The sequence below is a fragment of the Otolemur garnettii genome, unplaced genomic scaffold (genome assembly GCF_000181295.1).
Source record: "Otolemur garnettii isolate 467f Iridium unplaced genomic scaffold, OtoGar3 scaffold00003, whole genome shotgun sequence".
NCBI classification, from domain to species: domain Eukaryota; kingdom Metazoa; phylum Chordata; class Mammalia; order Primates; family Galagidae; genus Otolemur; species Otolemur garnettii.
The window spans coordinates 35071997-35095319 of record NW_003852398.1 but is presented as its reverse complement, the minus strand read 5'-3'; the positions used below and the strand labels follow the sequence as shown (position 1 = coordinate 35095319).

The window sequence follows — 23323 nt, the reverse complement described above, 5'->3', positions numbered from 1 at the left end:
TGCTCCACAGCTGACTGTCAAAACTCTCTGGCTTCCTGTAAAGGAGGATGCACAAATGGGGACAGTTATTGCCCTTGTCAGCGTGACTGACCTAGATGCAGGTGCAAATGGACAGGTGACATGCTCCTTGACGCCTTCTGTCCCCTTTAAGCTGGTGTCCACCTTCAAGAATTACTATTCATTGATGCTGGATGGTGTCCTGGATCGGGAGACTATTTCCTTCTATGAGTTGGTGGTGACCGCTGGAGATGGGGGCTCACCTTCACTGTGGGCCACGGCCAGCGTGTTTGTGGAGGTGGCTGATGTGAACGACAATGCGCCAGCTTTTGCGCATCCAGAGTACACTGTGTTTGTGAAGGAGAACAATCCGCCGGGCTGTCACATCTTTACAGTGTCGGCGCAGGACGCGGACGCGCAGGAGAATGCGCAGGTGTCCTACTCACTGGTGGAGAGGCGGGTGGGCGAGCGCGTGCTGTCGAGCTACGTGTCGGTGCACGCGGAGAGCGGCAAGGTGTACGCGCTTCAGCCTCTGGACCACGAGGAGCTGGAGCTGCTGCAGTTCCAGGTGAGTGCGCGCGACTCAGGCGTGCCACCGCTGGGCAGCAACGTGACGCTGCAAGTGTTTGTGGTAGATGAGAACGACAATGCGCCTAAGCTGCTGACACCTCGCGTTGGTGGCAGTGGCCACGCACTGACTGAGCTGGTGTCGCGGTCAGTGGGGGTGGGCCACGTGGTGGCAAAGGTGCGCGCGGTGGACTCTGACTCAGGCTACAATGCATGGTTGTCTTATGAGCTGAAGCCTGTGACTGGCAGTGTGCGCAGCCCATTCCGCGTGGGTCTGTACACTGGAGAGATCAGCACGACACGTGCCCTTGATGATGCTGACATGTCGCTCCAGCGCCTGCTGGTGCTTGTGAAGGACCACGGTGAGCCCGCACTGATGGCCACAGCCACTGTGTTGGTGTCACTGGTGGAGAGCAGCCCGGGACAGAAAGCTTCTTCTTTGGCGTCTACTGGGGTTGTGGGCCCAGAGGCCATGGTGATGGATGTCAACGTGTACCTGATCATTGCCATCTGTGCTGTGTCCAGTTTGTTGGTGCTCACGCTGCTGCTTTACACGGCACTTAGGTGCTCAGCGCCGCCCACTGAGGGCAAGTGTAGAGCTGGGAATCCCACAGTAATGAGCTCCAGCCAAATAGGAAGTTGGTCATACTCGCAGCAGAGGCGACAGAGGGTGTGCTCTGGTGAGGGTCCCTCCAAGACAGACCTAATGGTTTTCAGCCCGGGTCTTTCTCCGTGTCCTGGATCTGCAGATCGAGTTGGGGAACCATCTGTTTCTTTGGACTCCTCTGGGAAGGTGGGTTTTCCTTGTATTTTATATTTACATAATTTTTTATTTATTCTTGAAAGATATTTGTATTACTTCATATGGTACATTTTAAGTTTTAAGATTTCTTTTCTAGAAATGTGCCCTATATTTTTGTTTCTTTAATTTAGAACAGACTTTTATCTTTTGACTTTATTTAATTAATTAATTAATTTTTTTTTTTTTTGCAGTTTTTGGCCAAGGCTGGGTTCGAACCCACCACCTCTGGCATATGGGGTCGGCACACTACTCCTTTGAGCCACAGGTGCCACCCTATCTTTTGACTTTCTTAGTGAGAATTATCATAAAGGTTCATTAAGCCGATATTTATTGGGCAATGAATCAGTTTTATTTAAACCTGTGTTGAGAGATTGAATTCCTGACGCTGAGCTGCTATAGCATTTGAAAAATATTAGGTGAGAAAACTAACTCAGTTGATACTCATTCAGTAAACATCAACACCATTCTAACACTTACAATTGCTATTTTATGCATGGTACGTTATTTCTATTGGTTATAAAACTTTTGCAGAAAAGAACAGTAATGTTAACTCGTTAACTTTGTTGTTCTTTATATTTCTCTGGGTGGAGACTAAAAATATGATTGTTCAGCTCTCCTCAGTATGTAGTATTTCTTTTTTTTAAATTTCAGATTAGTATAAGGGTACAATTAAGATACATTGTGTTTACCTAATGTAAAGTCCAAGTACAAATGTACTTATGGTAAAATAATTTTTTTCTTTTAGGTAGATACTTAGAAATAGAATTGACAGATCAAATGGAAGGTCTACTTTTGGCTCTTTGAGGATTTTCCATACTTCCTTCTTAAGAGGCTGTATTACTTTGCAATCCCACCAACAGTATATAAGGGTTCCTTTCTCTCCACACCTGTGCCAGCGTCTGCAGTTTTGGGACTTTGTGATGTGGGTTATTCTTGCTGGGGCTAGATGATATCTCAAGGTAGTTTGATTTGCATTTCTCTGATGATTATGGATGATAATGATTTTTTTTCATGTGTTTGTTAGCCATTTGTTTGTCTTCTTGGGAGTAGGTTATGTGCGTGTCTCTTGTATAAGTAACTTCCTATAGTACTTACTGAGCATTTATACAATTGGTAATTTAGTCCCTTATATTCATCTCTATTTTATACCAGAGTATGGGCTGTTTTCATATGCAAATTCTTATGAGAGCTGTGAATGCCTTAGTCGTGGATTTATCTTTTGGTGTCATCCATCAACATGAACACAGTAAGGTCCAGAGAAGTTAAAATTCAAAAAGGGTGGCAAAACAGACACATAAGAATATGAAAGAAATTTTAGTATTTTGCCTAATAGCTGTTCCTGTATAATTCTGTAAGTAACAATCCTCAATTGAAGCCAGAATTATGAAGCCAATAATGAAGCTTCCTCTATGCCAGTTCTTCTCAAATTATCACTAGTTAGGGCAAAGTAAATTATCATTCAATATCAACACCTCTGAGGGTAAAAAGGGTACTATGAAGAAGTATATAAGAGCATAGATATAAACTGAGCCTGTTCCAGGCAAGTCCTCTGGTCTATGGTGAGCCTATGCTTAGATCTGCTAATACTGAAAGCATTAGCAGTACTTGGAGTTCTCATTAAACAGGCTGGTTCAAGACTCCACTTTAGAATTTCCAAAATGGGTAGTAGGGAAAAATTTGTATTTTGAAGAGCACTTGAGGTGATTCTTATACAACTGAAGTTTTTGATCCATAGACTATTTGATGCTTTTTATTCAATATTGAAGACCTATATTGGGATATTTATGTTATTACTTGGTACATAATGCATATTAGCAGAAATGGGGTTTAGTTTTTATTATCTTGTGTTGAGATTATTAATCAATGTAAACTTATTTTTAGACTCCTGATAATAGTGGAAGCTGAGTATTGAAATGGTAGATAACTCATTACATTTTAATTCATGCTTTATAAAAAAAGTAATCCCTAAATTCAAAATTTGAATGAATTTGGACACTGGAGTCATTCCAAAGGAGTAAAAAAGTGTAAAAACAATTTGGTAGGACACATCAGATGATGGACTGAATGACACTCATTCCTGTAAATTTTATTTTTAATAAATACCATTCTATTGTTTGCATTTTAATAACAAAAAAGAGATTAAAATTTATCAATATATTTAAGAATATTTTCTTTGCAAATCACAAATCATTAAATGAAAGAAGTCAACCTTTATGTAAGACCAAAGATTCTGATATTAAGTTTTCCCTTTTTTTGGCTCAGCGCCTGTGACTCAAGTGGCTAAGGCGCCAGCCACATACACCTAAGGTGGCAGGTTGGAATCCAGCCCGGGCCGCCAAACAACAATGATGGCTGCAACCAAAAAAAAAAAAAAATAGCCAGGCATTGTGTTGGGCACCTGTGGTCCCAGCAACTTGGGAGGCGGAGGCAGGAGACTCGCTTGAGCCCAGGAGTTGGAGGTTGCTGTGAGCTATGCCAGGGCACTCTACCCAGGGGGACAGCTTGAGGCTCTGTCTCAAAAAAAAAAAAAGTGTTTTTCTTTTTTTTTAAAAAGAGAAAACTCAAGTTTTTCCAGCAGCAGAGTTATATTAGTGAAGAATTTTCATCCCTAAATATTTGATTTTAAGAACTTTAAGAGAAAAAAGTATTTTTACTGCTGGTGGCAATGAAAAACTTTATTGACATTGATAAAATTATTAGATAAATTCCAGAAGGGTATCTTTTGGGTATCTGAAAAGCTTAGATATAACAAGAACAAATCACTTGTCTCTGAACATGAAAATCATAAATTTGTTAACTTATTTAGAATCATAATTAAGATTCTTTTTGTCCATGTAAGAGATCATAAAGTGCATCTTCTCCTTAGATAACTGACTTATCCATAAACGTATTTTCCTATCTTGTTAAAGATAGAAACCTCCACTCGCAGCCTGTGAATAGCAATAATTAAGACATTGTAGAGTGACAACATAAGGTAAGTAATAATTTTTGCTAAAAATTAAATTTTGTCTTAGGCATCATGAAAACACCTGTGGTCAAATTGAGGCCTGCAAATAGTTCACTCAGAGAATAGTCCACTGTTTATGGACACTCACTTTCCTTAAGGTACTATCTTAGGCATTTAATGTATTATAATTCACAAAACAATCATATTATTATTATGCAAATGTTATGAAAGTGGAAGCCAAGGGAGGGAGAGATTAAATGATTTTCCCAAACTCACATGACTAATAAGTAAGACGATCGGAATCTAAGTGGAAAAATGTCTGATGCTGAATCTAGTGTTCTCTTTACATTCTACTGATTACCAGAATTAGGAATTACAAACTCCTGACAGGTAATTGATGCTTGAGATAAGTGTCTAAATGAGGTTTATTGAACCTCAAAATAATGAGAAAGAGAAGCGAATTAAGTATCAGAACATATACAAATCTAAACTTTTTATCTAACAGAATCCTAGTACGTTCTAGTGTGCAAATATTAAAGACATTTTGAAATTTAGCTAGCGAAAATCATGTAGTTAGGGAAGGAATTACTTATCTGAGATTCTACATTAAAAAAGTTGCACTTGGGATCTACATTATTATTATCTACAAAAGAGATAAGATGGGAAGCTTTGAAAGTCCATAGAGTTAAAAATATGTTAAAAAGTGAATTAAAATATTAATGTATGAATAAAAGTTGTAAACTTACGGAATTGTACTTACACATAAAACCACCGGATGTCGCTGTCGTCCACAAAATAGCTTTTTGGAACAAAGGCGTAACTGTTTCTCTAGAACTAGGAAGTAGCTACAATCTGAGATCTCAGCCATTTCGATAAAAAGTGGATGTAAGAAATCGGACAGGAAATGTCAGAACGTGTTAGCGTTCCAGACTGCAGATTCATCGATTTGTAAAGCAAGAGAAAAGTAAGATGGTCTCCAGATGGAGCAGCCCTGAAGCCTGGTGTTTGCTGCTCTCACTTCTGCTCCTCGCGTCCTGGGAGAGGGGGAGCGGTCAGCTCCGCTACTCAGTCCCAGAGGAGGCAAAACACGGCACCTTCGTGGGACGCATCGCGCAGGACCTGGGGCTGGAGCTGGAGGAGCTGGTGCCGCGCCTGTTCCGGGTGGCGTCCAAGGACTGCGGGGATCTTCTGGAAGTAAATCTGCAGAATGGCATTTTGTTTGTGAATTCTCGGATTGACCGGGAGGAGCTGTGCGGGCGGAGCACGGAGTGCAGCATCCACCTGGAGGTGATTGTGGACAGGCCGCTGCAGGTTTTCCATGTGGAGGTGGAGGTGAAGGACATTAACGACAACCCGCCCATGTTTTCCGTAAGAGAACAAAAACTCTCGGTACCTGAATCTAGACTGCTGGACTCTAGATTTCCACTAGAAGGCGCATCTGACGCAGATGTTGGCGAGAACGCAATGCTAACTTACAAACTCAGTCCAAATGAATTTTTCATTCTTGATATTATACACAAAAAAGATAAAGACAAATTCCCAGGGCTTGTTCTGCGAAAACTACTAGATCGTGAAGAAAACCCGCAGCTTAAGTTGTTACTGACAGCAACTGATGGAGGCAAACCCGAATTTACCGGATCTGTTTCTCTGCTGATCTTAGTTTTAGATGCTAATGATAATGCTCCTATATTTGACAGACCTGTTTATGAAGTCAAGATGTATGAAAATCAAGTGAACCAAACATTAGTAATAAAGCTCAACGCCTCTGATGCGGATGAAGGAATAAACAAAGAAATGATGTATTCATTCAGCTCTTTGGTTCCACCCTTGGTAAGAAGGAAATTTCAAATAAATGAAAGCACAGGAGAAATAAAAGTAAATGATGCTATTGACTTTGAGGATATTAACACTTATGAAATTCACGTAGATGCTACAGATAAAGGAAACCCACCTATGGTTGGTCACTGCACCGTTCTAGTGGAATTACTGGATGAAAATGATAATTCACCTAAGGTGGTAGTTACTTCTTTGTCTCTCCCAGTGAAAGAAGACGCTCTCGTGGGCACTGTCATCGCCCTTATAAGCGTGTCCGATCAAGACTCTGGTGCCAACGGACAGATCACTTGCTCCCTGACGCCCCATGTCCCATTTAAGCTTGTGTCCACCTACAAGAATTACTATTCCCTGGTGCTGGACAGTGTTCTGGACCGCGAGAGCGTATCCAGCTTTGAGTTAGTGGTGACAGCACAAGATGGAGGCTCCCCTTCTCTGTGGGCCACAGCCAGCGTGTCCGTGGAGGTGGCTGACGTGAATGATAATGCGCCAACCTTCTCACAGCCTGAGTACACTGTGTTTATAAAGGAGAACAACCCACCCGGCTGTCATATCTTCACGGTATCTGCGTGGGACGCGGACGCGCAGGAGAACGCCCTGGTGTCCTACTCGCTGGTGGAGAGGCGGGTGGGAGAGCGCGCGCTGTCGAGCTATGTGTCAGTGCACGCGGAGAGCGGCAAGGTGTACGCGCTGCAGCCTCTGGACCATGAGGAGCTGGAGCTGTTGCAGTTCCAGGTTAGCGCGCGCGACGCGGGCATGCCTCCTCTGGGCAGTAACGTGACGCTGCAGGTGTTTGTGCTGGATGAGAACGACAATGCACCCGAACTGCTGGCGCCTCGGGCTGGAAGCACTGGCGGCGCGGTGACTGAGCTGGTGTCGCGGTCTGTGGGGACCGGCCACGTAGTGGCGAAGGTGCGCGCGGTGGATGCTGACTCTGGCTACAACGCATGGTTGTCCTATGAGCTGCAGCTGACTGCAGGTGACGGGCGCAGCCCATTCCGCGTGGGTCTGTACACGGGCGAGATCAGCACAACGCGCCTTCTGGACGAGACCGATGAGTCGCGGCAGCGCCTGCAGGTGCTGGTGAAGGACCACGGAGAGCCGGCGCTGACGGCCACTGCCACGGTGGTGGTGTCTCTGGTAGACAGAGGCCAGGTACCAAAGGTCTTATCGCGGGCACTGGCTGGAGCTGCAGGCCCGAAGGCAGCGATTGTGGATGTCAACGTGTACCTCATCATCGCAATCTGCTCGGTATCCAGCCTCTTGGTGCTCACACTTTTGCTGTACACTGCGCTGCGGTGCTCTGCGCCTCCCACCGAGGGCGCATGTGCGCCCGGCAGGCCCAGGCTGGTGTGCTCCAGCGCGGTGGGGAGCTGGTCCTATTCGCAGCAGAAGGCATGTTCTGGGGAGGGCCCACCTAAGACGGATCTCATGGCCTTCAGCCCCAGCCTTCCTCCCTGCCCAGTGGTAGAAGTGGAAGTAGAAGACCAGTCTACTGGGGGGGACCAGTCTAGAAAGGTGAGTTGTTACATTTCATTTTCGTATTTTGTCTTGTGAATATTTTCTCTCACCTAATTTTTTTCACAAGTATGTCTCAGAATATTTTTATTCGTTGCATACCATTTATATGTAAATATTTCTAGTAATACTTTTGCAATACAGTTTATTGAGGAAGTGTATTTAATATTTCGTTTATACTACCCAGTATGTCAACCTTTGCTTGGTACTTTAACTTAAAAATGACATTTTTTTTTTCCTGAAAACGCTAATATTTTAAAATAGAAATACTTGACATAGGTTGTAGTTTTGACTATCCATTTTCATTATTTCTTTTTTTGTTACAAATATCTTTAAGATCAATACTTTAATGCATGTTTATTTCATTTTCAAATCTAAATTTTTGTTTGACCTTATTACTTTAATAAAAAGATCCCACTGATCCATATCTCTTTTCAGTGAAAATGAGTGTCTGTGGGGGGGGTTGCTTTGTAGGTATAGAATATTAGAACCACAACTTACATGGACATTCAGTGATTATACTTTTCCTCAATTGGGCAATATGTTGACCAGGAGTTCAATCGTTAAAATTTCCTAATCTTAGGAATTAAGATAAAAATGAGCCTTAAAAATGTGTTTTATCTTAGCAGTAGTGATACCTGCACTAGTGTGTATTATTTGCTTTCCTTAACAGAAAAACTATTTTTCAAATTTATTTACAATAAATTTATACAGCAACTCTTCATTATCTGCTCTTTTTCAGCATTAAACATTGCCTACAATATTCAAGTATTATCTTTTTCATTTTAAGGAAGGAATCATGGTTATGTTTAATAACAAGGAGAATTGAAAAACTATTTTTAATTTCAAGGAGATTGTAAATACTTACCTTAGTCCACATTAATATTAGAAGTCTGAGGAGAAAATGGAATTACCTTCTTAGAATGTTTTCTACTGATCTGATATATCATACAGTAAAGTTTAGTTTAATGGCTTCCCTGGTCATCTTAAACAGTTTGGTTTGGATGACATAGACTGAGAAATGCAAGCCATTTAAATCACATGTTGGCAAAACTATCCCATCAATTATGCTTTTCTGAAATTGGTTGTTACCTGATACCTATAATTTCATTTTAAATAAAATTATTAATTCTAGTCTTACTAAATACAACTAAATTTATCATCTTGACTCCAATTCTTTGCAATTACTTTTTTCCTTTTCCTTTCCCCTTCATTAGGGAGATTCCATTTGTTCCTCAGTGTGTGCTTCATAAATAATTTCCAAGAAAAGTTGAAATTGTTATTCAACTTTAAGAATACAAAAAAGACTATTGTGGCAGGAATGTAAGCATGACATTGCCTTCAATTACTTTTCATGGTCTGTATCCAACCCTTAGAGATTACAAATGATAAGTTAATGCAGAGTTTAAAAATGCTACAATATCAAATGTTTATAAAATATATGCCTTTCACTCAGATATTTAAAATATATGCTTTTCCCTCAGATAGATAAAAATCCCCTTGAATAATATCATCCCAAAGTATCTTTTTTTACCTTAGTAATAACTTATTTATTATAAAGCTCTCAGTTTTGCATGTGAATTAATCTTTCTACCAATGGTAATTTAAATTCATATAATTTCAAGTCTTGCAGTATAAATGTTAGGAAGGTAATTTAACCTCCAAGGTGAAGATATTCTGATTGGGTCCCCTGCCTTTCAAAGAAGGAATACAATCATTGTAGATATGGAATTGGGCTATTCTTACTTTTCTTTATAATAGTATAAATGTACTCGGGTGGCACCTGTGGCTCAAAAGGGTAGGGCGTCGGAGGGGGCGGGTTCAAACCCAGCCCAGGCCAAAAAAAAAAAAATAGTATAAATATGCAGAGTATTTTCCAGTTCTTTTACTTTTTTATTTAGCAACTTTTTTATGATATTATGTTTTATAAAGTGGACTCTGATAAAACTAGGAGTAATAATGTCTTTGAAGTAAACAACCAAAGATGATATAGGTAAAAGCTTATTTAAAATCAAAGATAGCACAATCTTTTCTCATTCCCTAAAGTATTAATTATGATTTCCCCTTACCACACTGAATTTTATGTTTTTTAATTACGTTTGGACTTGAATGTTTTCTGAGCTTTTGTAATCATAAATCCCAGATCTGTCAACTTCTTCATATATGGCTTCATTTTAGTTTGTACATCCATTTCCTTCTCCTAATATCTGTCCTGTCTATTGGCACTTTATAGTGTGTAATCTTGAACAGTTTTATCCAAACATATCTGTATGCTATTAATAAGTAGAATTATATGTTTACCAATATAGTTCTATTTATTTTACTTTTTCCTCTTTTGGACACATTTCCTTTAAAAATACCTATATTAACAACAATGTTCACCAGTTAACATTTTATGCAACAGCATAATAATCCTGAGATCAAGGAAGGAAATACAGAAATGAGAGGGAATGAGCAGAAAACTCAGCATGTGAAGCTGAGAGATAACAAAGACAAGTTTTACTGATTTGTCTGACAGTGTCTTACTTTGGTTTTGTTATTAGGATAAATATTTTTAGAAACTTCATGGACAATTTCTTCTATTCAGTTCTGAGGCATGAAAATGAAAATCTCCCAAATAAAAGATTGTTTTTCTTTTTGAGACAGTCTCACTATGTTGCTCTTGGTAGAGTGCTGGGGCATCACAGCTCACAGCAACCTCAAACTCTTGGGCTCAAGCTATTCTCTTGCCTCAGCCTCCCAAGTAGCTAGGACTACAGGTGCCCACCGCAACATCCTGCTATTTTTTTTTTAATTGCAGTTGTCATTGTTGTGTGGGCCCACACTGGGTTTGTCAGCCTTGGTTTATGTGGCTGACATAGTAACCACTGTGCTACAGGGACTGAGCTGAAAAGATTCCTTTTTCATACTCTTGTAAATAAGGCATTAGTCCATTTCTTTTAAAACTATAAATTTTAATTTTATAATAATGTTTAACATGATATTTATTAGAGGACATTAAAATGAAACTAATCAAGAGTGCTCTTTAGTTCTTGTTGATACAGTATTTGTAATAGTCTCTTTTGAGATGAGTTACTAACCCATATATTTATTGGAATACTATAGTTATTGGCTATATGTAAGTCTTAGAATTTGGAAGTTTCAAACCTTTTCTGTTATACAGGATGGACGTACAGTTCACGTGCTTACACATGAACTGTATGTCCACCCTGTATGTAATTAACATAGCAATATTTTAAAACAAAAATGGAATAGACCTTCAGCTTAGAGTCTCTCCTAAAGAGAATGGTGGTCACTTCAGTCAGTAAACATAAGAAAGTTTTTAAAATATGCTCTTTATGAATTTAGTTGCATTCATATGCTAAAATTTTTGTTGAATTTTCCTTTATATAATATATTGGTCTAGAAGTTATGTTTTTCACAATTAAAAATATTGAAGTAAAAATCATTGACATAGATTTACAATGATTCAATTGCTGTTTTAGAAAGTGCTCAAAAAAAGAGCTGAAGCTCACTTTTACATAAAACCTAACATTTCTTTGAGTATCCATTTACTATTATTTTTAGTAGGGAAAATGTGGAATTTTCTTTCTTTCTTTCTTTCTTTCTTTCTTTCTTTCTTTTTTTTTGAGACAGATTCTCAAGCTGTTACCCTGGGTAGAGTGCTGTGGCCTCATAGCTCACAGCAACCTCAAACTCAGGTTCAAGCAATCCTCTTGCTTCAGTTTTTCTATTTTTAGTAGAGACAAGGTCTTGCTTTTGTTCAGGCTGGTCTCAAACTTGTGAGCCCAAGTAATCCACCTGCCTCAGCCTCCCAGAGTGTAGGATTACAGTTGTGAACCACCAAGCCCAGTCCGAATTTTCTTTCTTTCTTTCTTTCTTTTTCCATTGTCTCATTTTGTTTATTAGACTACCAAAATAGTTCTCAAGATTTTAAATGAATTAACATTAAGTTAAATTAAATTAAAATTACATGTCTGTTGGGTAAATATCTAGTAGTGGGATTGCAGGATCAAGTAATAGGTCTAGTTTTAGTTCTCTGAAGTATCTCCAGACGACTTTCCATGGAGGCTGTACTGGTTTTCAGTCCCACCACCAGTGGAAGAGTACTCCTTCCTTTCTCCATCCTTCTCTGCACCTGTCACTTTAAGATGTTTTTCTTTTTTCTTTTTTCCAAATCAGAATTACCATAAATATCATTTGTTTTAGAAACACAGGCCAATCGAGTGGAAGCTCATCATTTTGTGCTTTGAGAATTATTGATATGCAACATTCTCACTGAAGTGGAATTTTCTTAATGGATTCCATCTACTAGGAGAATTTTGATGTTGGATAATTCGTCCCTTATAGTCATGAGAATGATTAAAATATTTATTCTTCTTCAAAACAACACTGATACAGTTGATTGTAACTGATAAAACTGTCATGCAAATTTTAATATACCTTTTGTATTTGAGAGTAAAAACAGGGATGTAAAAGAGAATGAATAAATGAAACTTAGAATAACCTTTATATTCTTGCCTCCTCAAACCAATTCTAGAACAAGGTAGGTATAAACAAATATAATTTGAATTCCTGATTCTGTGTATTTTTGAATGAGAAAGATATTATCTTTGCCAAATAAGTGATGAATATAAAGCATTGAAGTTATCCTTCAGGATGGAGACTACAACATTTGCCATGGGCAGATATAGTAAAAAAAAAAAAGCTTTAAAATGAAACAAAATGTTATAAATATACTTGGTGTTTCCAAGGGTCAATACTAGGTAAATAAATATTAAATCAAAGCAAATATATCTTTGGATAAACCGATTAGTAGCTTCTCATCATTGACTTGAAATCCCATGATGTACAGGAGGCAACTTAGAGATCAAATGTTTAGAATAATTTAACGGAGTGTAATGAGTAAGCAAGAGAAAATTATGTGGTAGGAGTAAACTTTGTAAAAGCCCAATCCAAAATTATCAGTTCTAAAAAAATCAAAAAAAAGTATCACTAGTATCCTACAAACATGGTCTTTCTCATACTCACATATGTGACAATATAGTTAGTACACTAGTACTTTCTCTTAGATGTCTATATAAAAGTTAAAACTTTTCGCGGAATTTGATTTGTAAGACAAAACCATCTTTAAAGAACTACTGGTCACACACAAAAAAGGTACAAAAGACTTAAAACCCCATAATGAAAAACATAGACACATCTAAAGGAATAAGGAAAGAAGCAAGGTAAGCGAAATAGTATGAACTCAAAGGCACTTACATTTTGGGCCACAGGATGTCGTTGTTCTCCAAGAAGAATATAGGGGTGTATATATATATATATATATATTTAACAGAAGAGAATCACATTATCTCCGGATCAGAAAGACGCTCCACTGTTCCGGTGCTTTAAAGACTATAAACACACCCGTTATTGTTAAGATCAGCTGGGAACTCAAGATCAAGGAATCAAAAGAAAGATCTTAAAGAGACTACGTCTTTCTAATCAAGAAATATTGTTTCATTAACCAAAAAAGAGGCATGATGGCAGTCGCCAGACCAGGTAGTCAGGGAACCTGGAACCTGCTGCTCTCGCTTCTGCTTCTCGAATTCTGGGAGAGGGGAAACAGCCAGCTCCACTATTCCGTTCTGGAGGAGGCCAAACACGGCACCTTTGTGGGACACATCGCTCAGGACCTGGGGCTGGAGCTTGTGGAGCTAGTGCCGCGCCTGTTCCGGCTGGCGTCCAAAAGCCGCTTGGCCCTTCTGGAGGTAAATCTGCAGAATGGCATTTTGTTTGTGAATTCTCGGATCGACCGGGAGGAGCTGTGCGGGCGCAGCGCGGAGTGCAGCATCCACCTGGAGGTGATTGTGGACAAGCCGCTTCAGGTTTTCCATGTAGAGGTGGAGGTGAAGGACATTAACGACAATCCTCCTGTGTTCCCGGCTACACAAAAGAATCTGTTTATTTCCGAAACTAGGGCGCTTGACTCTCATTTTTCACTAGAGGGCGCCTCGGATGCAGACGTCGGAACCAACGCTCTGCTGATTTACAGACTGAGCCCTAACGAATATTTCTCACTGGAAGCACCAACCAACGATGAGAAGGTAAAGCCACTTGAACTAGTGTTAAAAAAGCCTTTAGACAGAGAAGTCACTTCCGAGGTTCGCTTGGTGCTCAAAGCAATTGATGGGGGGAAACCTGAGCTGACTGGCACTGTAGAGCTGCATATCACAGTGCTAGATGTCAATGACAATGCCCCAGTGTTTGATAAAGCGGTCTATCATGTAAAATTACTGGAAAATGTAAGAAACGATACCCTAGTTATTAGGCTTAATGCTTCGGATTTGGATGAGGGCTCAAACAGCCATATCCTTTATTTCTTTGAAAATGACGTCTCTCCTAACATAGAAGCCTCTTTTTGCATAGATGCAAACAGTGGAGAAATAAAAGTAAAAGGAAAAATAGATTTTGAGGAAACTAAATTATGGAAGATTCAAATAAAGGCCATTGACAGAGGGAATCCCCCAATGTTTGGTCACTGCACAATCTTGATAGAAGTGTTGGACATCAATGATAATGCTCCAGAGTTAGTAATAACTTCTCTATCGCTACCTGTGCAAGAGGATGTTCCCCTGGGGACTGTCATTGCTCTAATCAGTGTCACTGATCCTGACTCTAGTGCAAATGGACAGGTGACCTGCACCCTGACCCCCCATGTCCCCTTCAAACTGGTGTCCACCTTCAAGAATTACTATTCGTTGGTGCTGGACAGCACCCTGGACCGCGAAAGCAAATCTGACTACCAGTTGGTGGTGACAGCTAGGGATGGAGGCTCGCCTACGCTGTGGACCACAGCGAGTGTGTCTGTGGAGGTGGCCGATGTGAATGACAACGCACCAGTATTTCCACAGCCCGAGTACACCGTATTCCTGAAGGAGAACAACCCACCAGGTTGCCACATCTTCATAGTGTCAGCGTGGGATGCGGATGCACAGGAGAACGCGCTGGTGTCCTACTCGCTGGTGGAGAGGCGGGTGGGCGAGCGCGCGCTGTCGACCTACGTGTCTGTGCACGCGGAGAGCGGCAAGGTGTACGCGCTGCAGCCTCTGGACCACGAGGAGCTGGAGCTGCTGCAGTTCCAGGTGAGCGCGCGCGACGCAGGTGTGCCATCTCTGGGCAGTAACGTGACTCTGCAGGTGTTTGTACTGGATGAGAACGACAATGTGCCTGTGCTGCTGGTGCCTCGGGTTGGCAGTGTAGGTGGTGCGGTGACCGAACTGGTGTCACGGTCTGTGGAGGCAGGCCACGTAGTGGCGAAGGTGCGTGCTGTGGACGCGGACTCTGGCTACAATGCTTGGCTGTCCTATGAGCTGCAGCCAACAGCAGGAAGCGCGCGCAGCCCATTCCGCGTGGGTCTGTACACCGGCGAGATCAGCACGACACGCGCCCTGGATGAGAACGACTCGCCCCGCCAACGCCTGTTGGTGCTAGTGAAGGACCACGGAGAGCCGGCGTTGACTGCCACCGCCACCGTGCTGGTGTCGCTTGTGGAGAGCAACCAGGCGCTGAAGGTTTCTTCGCGGGCGTTGGTGAACACTATGGGTCCTGAGGTGGCTCTGGTGGATGTCAACGTGTACCTGATCATCGCCATCTGCGCGGTGTCCAGCCTGTTGGTGCTCACGCTGCTGCTGTACACGGCTCTGCGATGTTCTGCACCTCAGACCGAGGGCGCGTGTGGGCCGGGCAAGCCCGGGCTGGTTTGCTCCAGCGCAGTGGGAAGTTGGTCAAACTCTCAGCAGAGGCGACAGAGGGTGTGCTCTGGGGAGGGTCCACCCAAGACTGACCTCATGGCTTTTAGTCCTAGTGTTCCTCCTGGTTCAGGTTCTGGAGATGGAGTGCAACAGGAGATTTTCGAGAATGTAAGTACAGCAATCCTGGGATGTATTTCTAGCCTATTAATGTCACTCACATAGTAGTTCACCACATTTTTACCATAATTTCATTGCTTCATTTATTATGTTTTATTTTTACTTTTATCCTGAGATGGTCTATTTAAAGTACACTGGAGGCCAGATGCGTTGGCTCATGCCTATAATCCTAGCACCCTGGAAAGCCAAGGCTTATGAGTCGCCTGAATTCAGGAGTTCCAGACCAGCCTGAGCAAGAGAAGGACCCTGTCTCTACTAAAAATAGAAAAACTAACTGGGCGTTATGGCGGGTGCCTGTAGTCGCAGCCACTGGGCAGGCTGAGCCAAGAGGATCGCTTGAGCCCAAGAGTTTGAGGTTATTGCGAGCTATAATGCATAGCACTCTACCCTGGGTGACAGAGTGAGACTGTCTCAAAAATTAAAAAAAAAAAGGTACACTGGAAGACTAATCATTGTCATTACTTTTTATTACAGTTCTCATGAGTATTCTTTAGGAATGGTCAACAGTTGATAAATATAATAATAACAATAATAATAATGGAATAGACTGAGTGGATGATTCCTGTAAATGGGGAAGGTTAAGCAGGAAGGACCATGATGGGAAATGCAGGGCGTAGGCAATGTTCAAATCTTCTACTTCTCAATTTTACCCCAAGTTCACTCTTCCTATTTATTTTCTTATTCTAATTGGTTTCCTCCACTCCTTATTATTTTTATGTACTCAAAATTATCACCATATTATTTAATTTCATAATTTCTTTGCATTTAAAATGTTTAAATTCTTACTTTCCTATAATTTGTAAGCTTACCTATCTCTAGACAGGATTGAGGCAGCTTCATTTAATAAACAGTTTTGTTTCTGAACACATTTATGAAAACTGTTTATGTTTGCTTGAAATTAATGGCAATCATTTTTGAGATGGTGGTTGCAGTGGGTAGACTGGTAGAGTTTTAGCCTGGCCTTGGAGGGAATTTTATTGTTTTATTTTTGTCTTTTATACCCTATTAACTTCAAGCTATTTTTTTTTCACCGTCTTCAATTGATTAAGATAGACACAATTTTGTTCATTTTTTTTTTTTGAGACAAGGTTTTTCACTGTTGCCCATACTAGAGAGCACTGGCATCATCAAAGGTTACTGCAAACCTCAAACTCCTGGGCTCAAATGATCCTCCTGGCTCAGCCCCCTGAGTACCAAGGAAAATAGATGTGCACCACCACACCCAGCTATTTTTAAAAACGTTATTGGAGACACCCAGTCTGGCTATGTTGTGCAGGCTGGTTTTGATCCTCCTGCCTTACCTTCCCCATATGCTAAGATTATAATTGTGAGCCACTATTGGGCATTGTGATCCTGGCCAGTGTTCCTTATTTCCAAACATAATACCCATTCTTCTTAATTACCTATTGAGCTCATTGCTGCTCTCCTCCAGTTTAGTTTACCAAGCTCTTCTACTTTTAAAAAATGATTTATTTGAGCATTGATTATACTCGTTTTTCTTCCATTCTTGGTACTTGTCATGCAGCTGTATGAAAACATTTTAGGGTAGAACATTTCACACTTTTTTTGTGCTTTGATTTAAAAAGTATCTCGCCATATATGGGGAAGTGTGATACCATTGCCTGGGTTCAACAAGCTTCATAGTCTTCAAAATATTATTGCTTTAAGTAGCTTAAGAATGAGATCTGGCTCAGCACGTGTAGCTCACACTGGAGCTGGCAGGTTTGAATCCACTCTGGACCCACCAAACAACAATGACAACTATAACCAAAAAATAGCCAGACATTGTGGTGCCTGTAGTCCCAGCTACTTGGGAGGTGGAGGCAAGAGGATTGCTTAAGCCCGAGAGTTTGAGGTTGCTGTGAACATTGATGCCATCGCACTCTACCCTGGGTGACAGCTTGAGACTCTGTCTCATAAAAATAAAAAAGAATGAGATCTATGAATATCAATAAAGGCACTTGCAGTTGATAACAGTGGTGTTGATTACACCTCAGTATTTAACACTGTATACTCTAGATACATTTGATGCAAAATATTTTTTGTCTCAACACCATATTTGTATAAATTGTTTTCTTTAAAACTGTCATCCCACAAAACATGTTTTTATAGCTGTAAGGGTTTTTACCAAATAATGTGAAAGATTATTTTCTTCTTTTTGGCTCTAATTACTAATGAGATACCCTTAATTCTACTGCATGGAGAAACACATTTTTCGTAGTATATTTATATGTGGGGGGAGAACCATGTTGTAGATAGGGTAAAGTTAATGAAAGGGCTCAGAAGGCATTAGTGGTTATTTTCTACCTAGAAAAATGACTTCTGGAATATTGATTTTCATGGAGATGGACATTAGGGAATGCTTCAGAAAGGGTAAAACCATGCTTTATGTCCTAGTTTACGAATTCTCTTCATCCATACCTATAGAACAAAAACAAACATTGATTACCAGCTATAATAAACCACTGCTGTATGGGCTATTTATATTTTTTAGACATGGTATAAAGAGTTTAAATACATTATTTCCTTTAATTCATGTAACAATTTATAAAGTACATATGACTGTCCAAATTTTAGATGAAGTAAAAGAAGTGAGATATCTATCTTGTCCAGTGCCAATTGACTAGTTCATGGTGGAGGTGATTCATATGTTTCAGACTTCAGATTTGTTCTTTTGTGCACTGTCACAGAGAGCCTTCTTCAGTAAATCTTTTCTCTGATCAATCATAGTTCTGGCTAGGAAAATCAAGCACAAGCTGTTTATGAAAGAGCCTTCCTCTCTGTTTTGTTGAGAAGAAACCTTGTAATTTTCTTCATCATTAATTTTGCATGATGCCACAATTAAGATGGGTATTAAGATTTTACATTGATATTTTCTTAGAAGAATTGATGATCATAATTATCATCTGTTTTAATCAATGCCACATTGAGATAATTACTTTCTTTATTCTATTGGCATATAATTAAGAGTTGTCTTGTAAGAGCTACAGGTCTGCTGTTTGGAAGTGATAGAAATGAAAAGAATCATTAACATACAACAGATGTCAGAAAATTTCCAATATCCTTGCAAGAATACCCAAGCCAAATGCTACATACAAAAATGTCCTTGTTCTTCACTGTGAACAAGGACTAACGTGTGTACATGTTAATACAATAATTTCAGGGATCCTGAACATGCCAAGAGGACTGAAGAAATGTTTACAGTATTATATATTTCAATAATAGCTTTAAAGACATAGATATTCCACAAAAATCTTGAGGTGTGGGTGGGTCTTTCAGGATTTAGTCTTCAGTCTTGTTGGTTGAGGGGCTCAAGTGAACTGAACAAGTGATTTGTGATCAAATAACTTTTTTTTTTTTTTTGGCCGGGGCTGGGTTTGAACCTACCACCTCCGGCATAGGGGGCCAGCGCCCTACCCTTTTGAGTCACAGGCGCCGCCCCAAGTAACTTTTTTCTTGATTAAGCAAAGATAGAGCAGAATCAGTATCACTGAGTAAATTCTATAGTTTTGTTGATACAGTGGTTGGATAGTATACTTCTAATCTATTGATTTTGAAGAAAGTACTGGGGTTCCGACATGGCTTAAAAATTTTATTTCTGTGTTTTCAAGAAATAATAGCTCTATACCTGTTATAGAATATTAGTGGATGATATGAACTAGTAAGACATTAAACCATGCACAGATGGTTTAATACATATATAACTAGCAGTATGTATAGGTAGATCCTAAGCCTCATGAGATCGATTTAGTAAAGATCAGGCACAAAATTCCTCAGTCTTCAATTGATTTTATAAAATCAATATTAAGAATAACTGTACTGATATGACATCTTGGCATTAGCCTATAGCCAGATAGATATTAGACCCATCACCAAATTGAATTCAAAGACAGTGTTAGCATAATCTTTTCTCTAGGGGCTGGTTGAGATAATGACATCTGAAATATCACATCCAAAATAACAAAAGATGGGTCATCGATTCACACACTATATGAAACTCTTCCATGTGTTGGTGTTCATCCAGTGTTGCTTTATATATCCACAAATTACAGTATCATTGGAAATTAATATCTAAATTACCATTTGGTTTTAATTCAAATGTGATATTATCATCTCTCCTGGGTAAACTTTCTCATGTTCATTTTTCTACTTTAAAAGACTCCACATTGCATGCACCACCTTACTCCTCAAATTCCATCATAAAGTGGTTGAAGATCTGCTCAGATCTTCAAAAAGGGCAAAACTATGCCTTATGTCCTAGTTTATGAATTCTTTTATTTTTATGAATAAAAATAAATCTGATATGCTTCTAGTCTGATGCTAGATATACCATTATTTGGTCTAATGTAATATTTTGATGAGAGGTGATATGATTGATTATTTTACAGATGCAAAACAGAATTCAGATGATATATCTGCTTCTTTAATTTTTTTTTTTTGAGGCAGAATCTCATTCACTTGTTCAGACTAGAATGCCCTAGTATCAGCCTACCTCACAGCAACCTCAAACTCATTGGTTCAAGTGATTCTCCTGCCTCAGCCTCTGGAGTAGGCTTCTAGTGTTATGATAACATTGGGAAAAGAGTAAATTTGAAGAAAGTGGAACAAAATCTGAAATAAGCAATAACATATATATACACACATATATATATGAAAAGTAAAGATAGATAAATATATTAACATACAAATATGATCATAAGTTTTTCATATGCCATTGAAATATTTTAGATGAAACATCAAAATTATACAACAAAATATTCAAACTAGAGTGATATTTATTCTGAATCATTTTCTACTCTAAAATTCTGTTGCAACCTCTTTTTATCCTTCTAAATCCTAAGGATATATGAAAAGACAAAATTTAACCAAATTACAAGTTTGGTAATAAAAACTCTCATCAACAATTCCCATATTTTACTTAGTATTCTATGAAATTCCATTTCCATGAACACAAAGGTCATTGGCCATTTAGTTGTTTATTTTTCTATGTTTTGAGAACTTAGAGGAAATATAATTAAAAATAATTTATCTTGTTTTGGATGAACTTATGATCTCAAACTTTAAATTCCTTAACAAGAAATAAATTATTTTCATGAGCATATCTTGATTTTGGATTAAGGAAATCAATGTTGGTGACTTAATCCCAAATTCCAATATGGCACAGAGATCTTCATGATGATTTTATTTTATTGAATACTAGTAAAATTAATAATTTTATGTTGAGAATTGACTATTTCTGTTATATCCTTCACTCATTATATTTTGACATCTCATTATTCTGACCTATGTTAGAAATTTTATATCAAAAATAAAATTCATCTACATCAATGGCTTCTCTTTGTGAATTTTATTTTAGACTACCAAAGTTGAAAATATATTTTTACATATCTATAAGAAATATGTTGTTATATGTAATATGATGTTTCTTATTCTTATTGTTCTGCAACAATTATGAAGTCACTGGCAACCAGAAGACAATTAAATATAAATAACAGTAAGGAATCAGAACCAAAGAAAATAGATATGAAAAGGCATGTCCACATATACAAGAACATAATGTGCAGAACATAAAGACTAAAGAGCTGTTACTATAAAACCGCAAACTTTGAGTTTCCTAGCAGCCAAAGTAACAAGGGAGACTGAAAGCAAAACAATTCAAATTTGATATTTTACATTAAAATTTGATATTTGACTCTAGTTTTTTATAAGACTACTTAAATAATTGAATTCTCTCTGTCTCCTCCCTCTCTCATATTTACATAAGTAAATGAATAATTTTATAATTAAATCAAATGTAGACACAAGAATTTAAAGTTGATGTTAGCCAAGAAATAAAATGCAATTTCCACATTTATTCAGTTTCCATGTAACTTAAAGTGTGGATGTTCCACAAATAAGCACTTCGGAAATATTTAGAGAAAAAAACATAAAACCTGAAATTTTATTGTGGTGAATGTAGTGCACCGTACTCACAATTTTAGGCGCAAGGTGTCGCTCTTTACTCGGTGGAAAGAGTTCATTTACAGGTTGGTTTAAGTCAGGCATTCCCCATACAAAGCAGGTCCATCATGCCGGATGCTACTGTTAAAGGATCCTTGAAAACTTCTCAATATCTCAGCGCGATTTTTAACCTGAAACGGAAGTTTCTGGAACTGTAAGTGTAAAAAAAAATCTTATTTTGGAAGGCAATTTCATATGCAATGTTCGGTTTTCAGAGTAGGGAATTGGGTGCTTCACGACTATTGCTCTCGCTTCTGCTCCTGGTATTTTGGGAGGAGGGAAACGGTCAGCTCCACTACTCGGTCCCCGAGGAGGCCAAACACGGCACCTTCGTGGGCCGCATCGCGCAGGACTTGGGGCTAGAGGTGGCAGAGCTGGTGCCGCGCCTGTTCCGGGTGGCGTCCAAAGGCCGCGGGGACCTTCTGGAGGTAAATCTGCAGAATGGCATTTTGTTTGTGAATTCTCGGATTGACCGGGAGAAGCTGTGCGGGCAGAGCGCGGAGTGCGGTATCCACCTGGAGGTGATTGTGGACAGGCCCCTGCAGGTTTTCCACGTGGAGGTGGAGGTGAAGGACATAAACGACAATCCGCCTATATTCTTTGTCAGAGAACAAAAGCTGCTGATTTATGAATCTAAGCAACTGGACTCACGTTTTCCACTAGAGGGAGCTTCTGATGCGGATATAGAAGAGAATGCTCTATTGACCTACAGACTAAGCCAAAATGAGTATTTTTCTTTAGAGTCACCAACAAATAGCAAGCAGACTAAAAGACTGTCACTTATACTAAAGAAGTCTCTGGATAGGGAGAAAACCCCGGAACTCCATTTGCTGCTGACAGCTACCGACAGTGGAAAACCTGAGCTCACTGGCACTGTTCAGCTGTTAGTCTGCATCTTGGATGTTAACGACAATGACCCGGAGTTTGATCAATCAGAATACAAGGTGAGATTGTTGGAAAACGCTGTTAAACAAACTCTTGTGATAAAATTAAATGCCACAGATCGGGATGAAGGAGTCAACGGGGAGGTAACATACTCGTTAATGTCAATTAAGCCCAATGGAAGATTCTTATTTACAGTAGATGAAAATAATGGAGAAATGAGGGTCAATGGAAGTTTAGATTATGAAGAAAACAAGTTTTATGAAATTGAAATTCAGGCCACAGACAAGGGGAGTCCCCCGATGGCAGGTCACTGTACAGTCTGGGTTGAAATCGTAGACACCAACGATAATGCCCCTGAAGTCACTGTGACTTCCCTGTCCCTCCCAGTACGAGAAGACACTCAGCCAAGTACAGTAATTGCACTGATCAGTGTATCCGACCTCGATTCTGGTGTCAACGGACAGGTGACCTGCTCTCTGACGCCCAATGTCCCCTTCAAGATAGTGTCCACATTCAGAAACTATTATTCACTGGTTCTGGACAGCGCTCTGGACCGGGAGACTGTGTCTTCCTATGATCTGGTAGTGACTGCGCGGGACGGTGGCTCGCCTTCTCTGTGGGCCACCGCCAGCGTATCCGTGGAGGTGGCCGATGTGAACGATAATGTGCCAGCTTTCGAACAGCCTGAGTATACCGTGTTTGTGAAGGAGAACAACCGGCCCGGGAGCCACATCTTCACTGTATCTGCGCGGGATGTGGATGCGCGGGAGAACGCGCTGGTGTCCTACTCGCTGGTGGAGAGGCGGGTGGGTGAGCGCGCGCTGTCGAGCTATGTGTCTGTGCAAGCGGAGAGCGGCAAGG

At 39.9% G+C, this 23323-nt stretch overlaps 2 protein-coding genes and 1 non-coding gene across 4 annotated transcripts in view; 2 read left to right on the top strand and 1 right to left on the bottom strand.

Annotated features, from left to right (window-relative positions):
• Window positions 1–23323, top strand: part of LOC100947603 (protocadherin alpha-C2) — a 160168-nt gene that overhangs the window by 8100 nt on the left and 128745 nt on the right. Inside the window, exon 1 of one of the 2 annotated variants that reach the window (XM_012808442.2) lies at window positions 13190–15544. The exons of the other annotated variant lie outside the window; for it this stretch is intronic. Coding sequence (XP_012663896.1) covers window positions 13190–15544 — 2355 coding nt within the window. Of the gene's footprint in view, window positions 1–13189; window positions 15545–23323 lie in introns of those variants that run through there. 2 annotated transcript variants of the gene reach the window in all.
• On the bottom strand, window positions 11839–11910 carry LOC111727201. The gene has a single exon (XR_002774809.1). It is a non-coding gene; the product is annotated as a small nucleolar RNA SNORD18 (small nucleolar RNA).
• LOC105887203 (protocadherin alpha-11-like) overlaps window positions 21778–23323 on the top strand; it is a 2476-nt gene continuing 930 nt past the window's right edge. Inside the window, exon 1 of the mRNA XM_023514349.1 lies at window positions 21778–23317. Coding sequence (XP_023370117.1) covers window positions 21778–23317 — 1540 coding nt within the window. The remainder of the gene's footprint in view (window positions 23318–23323) is intronic.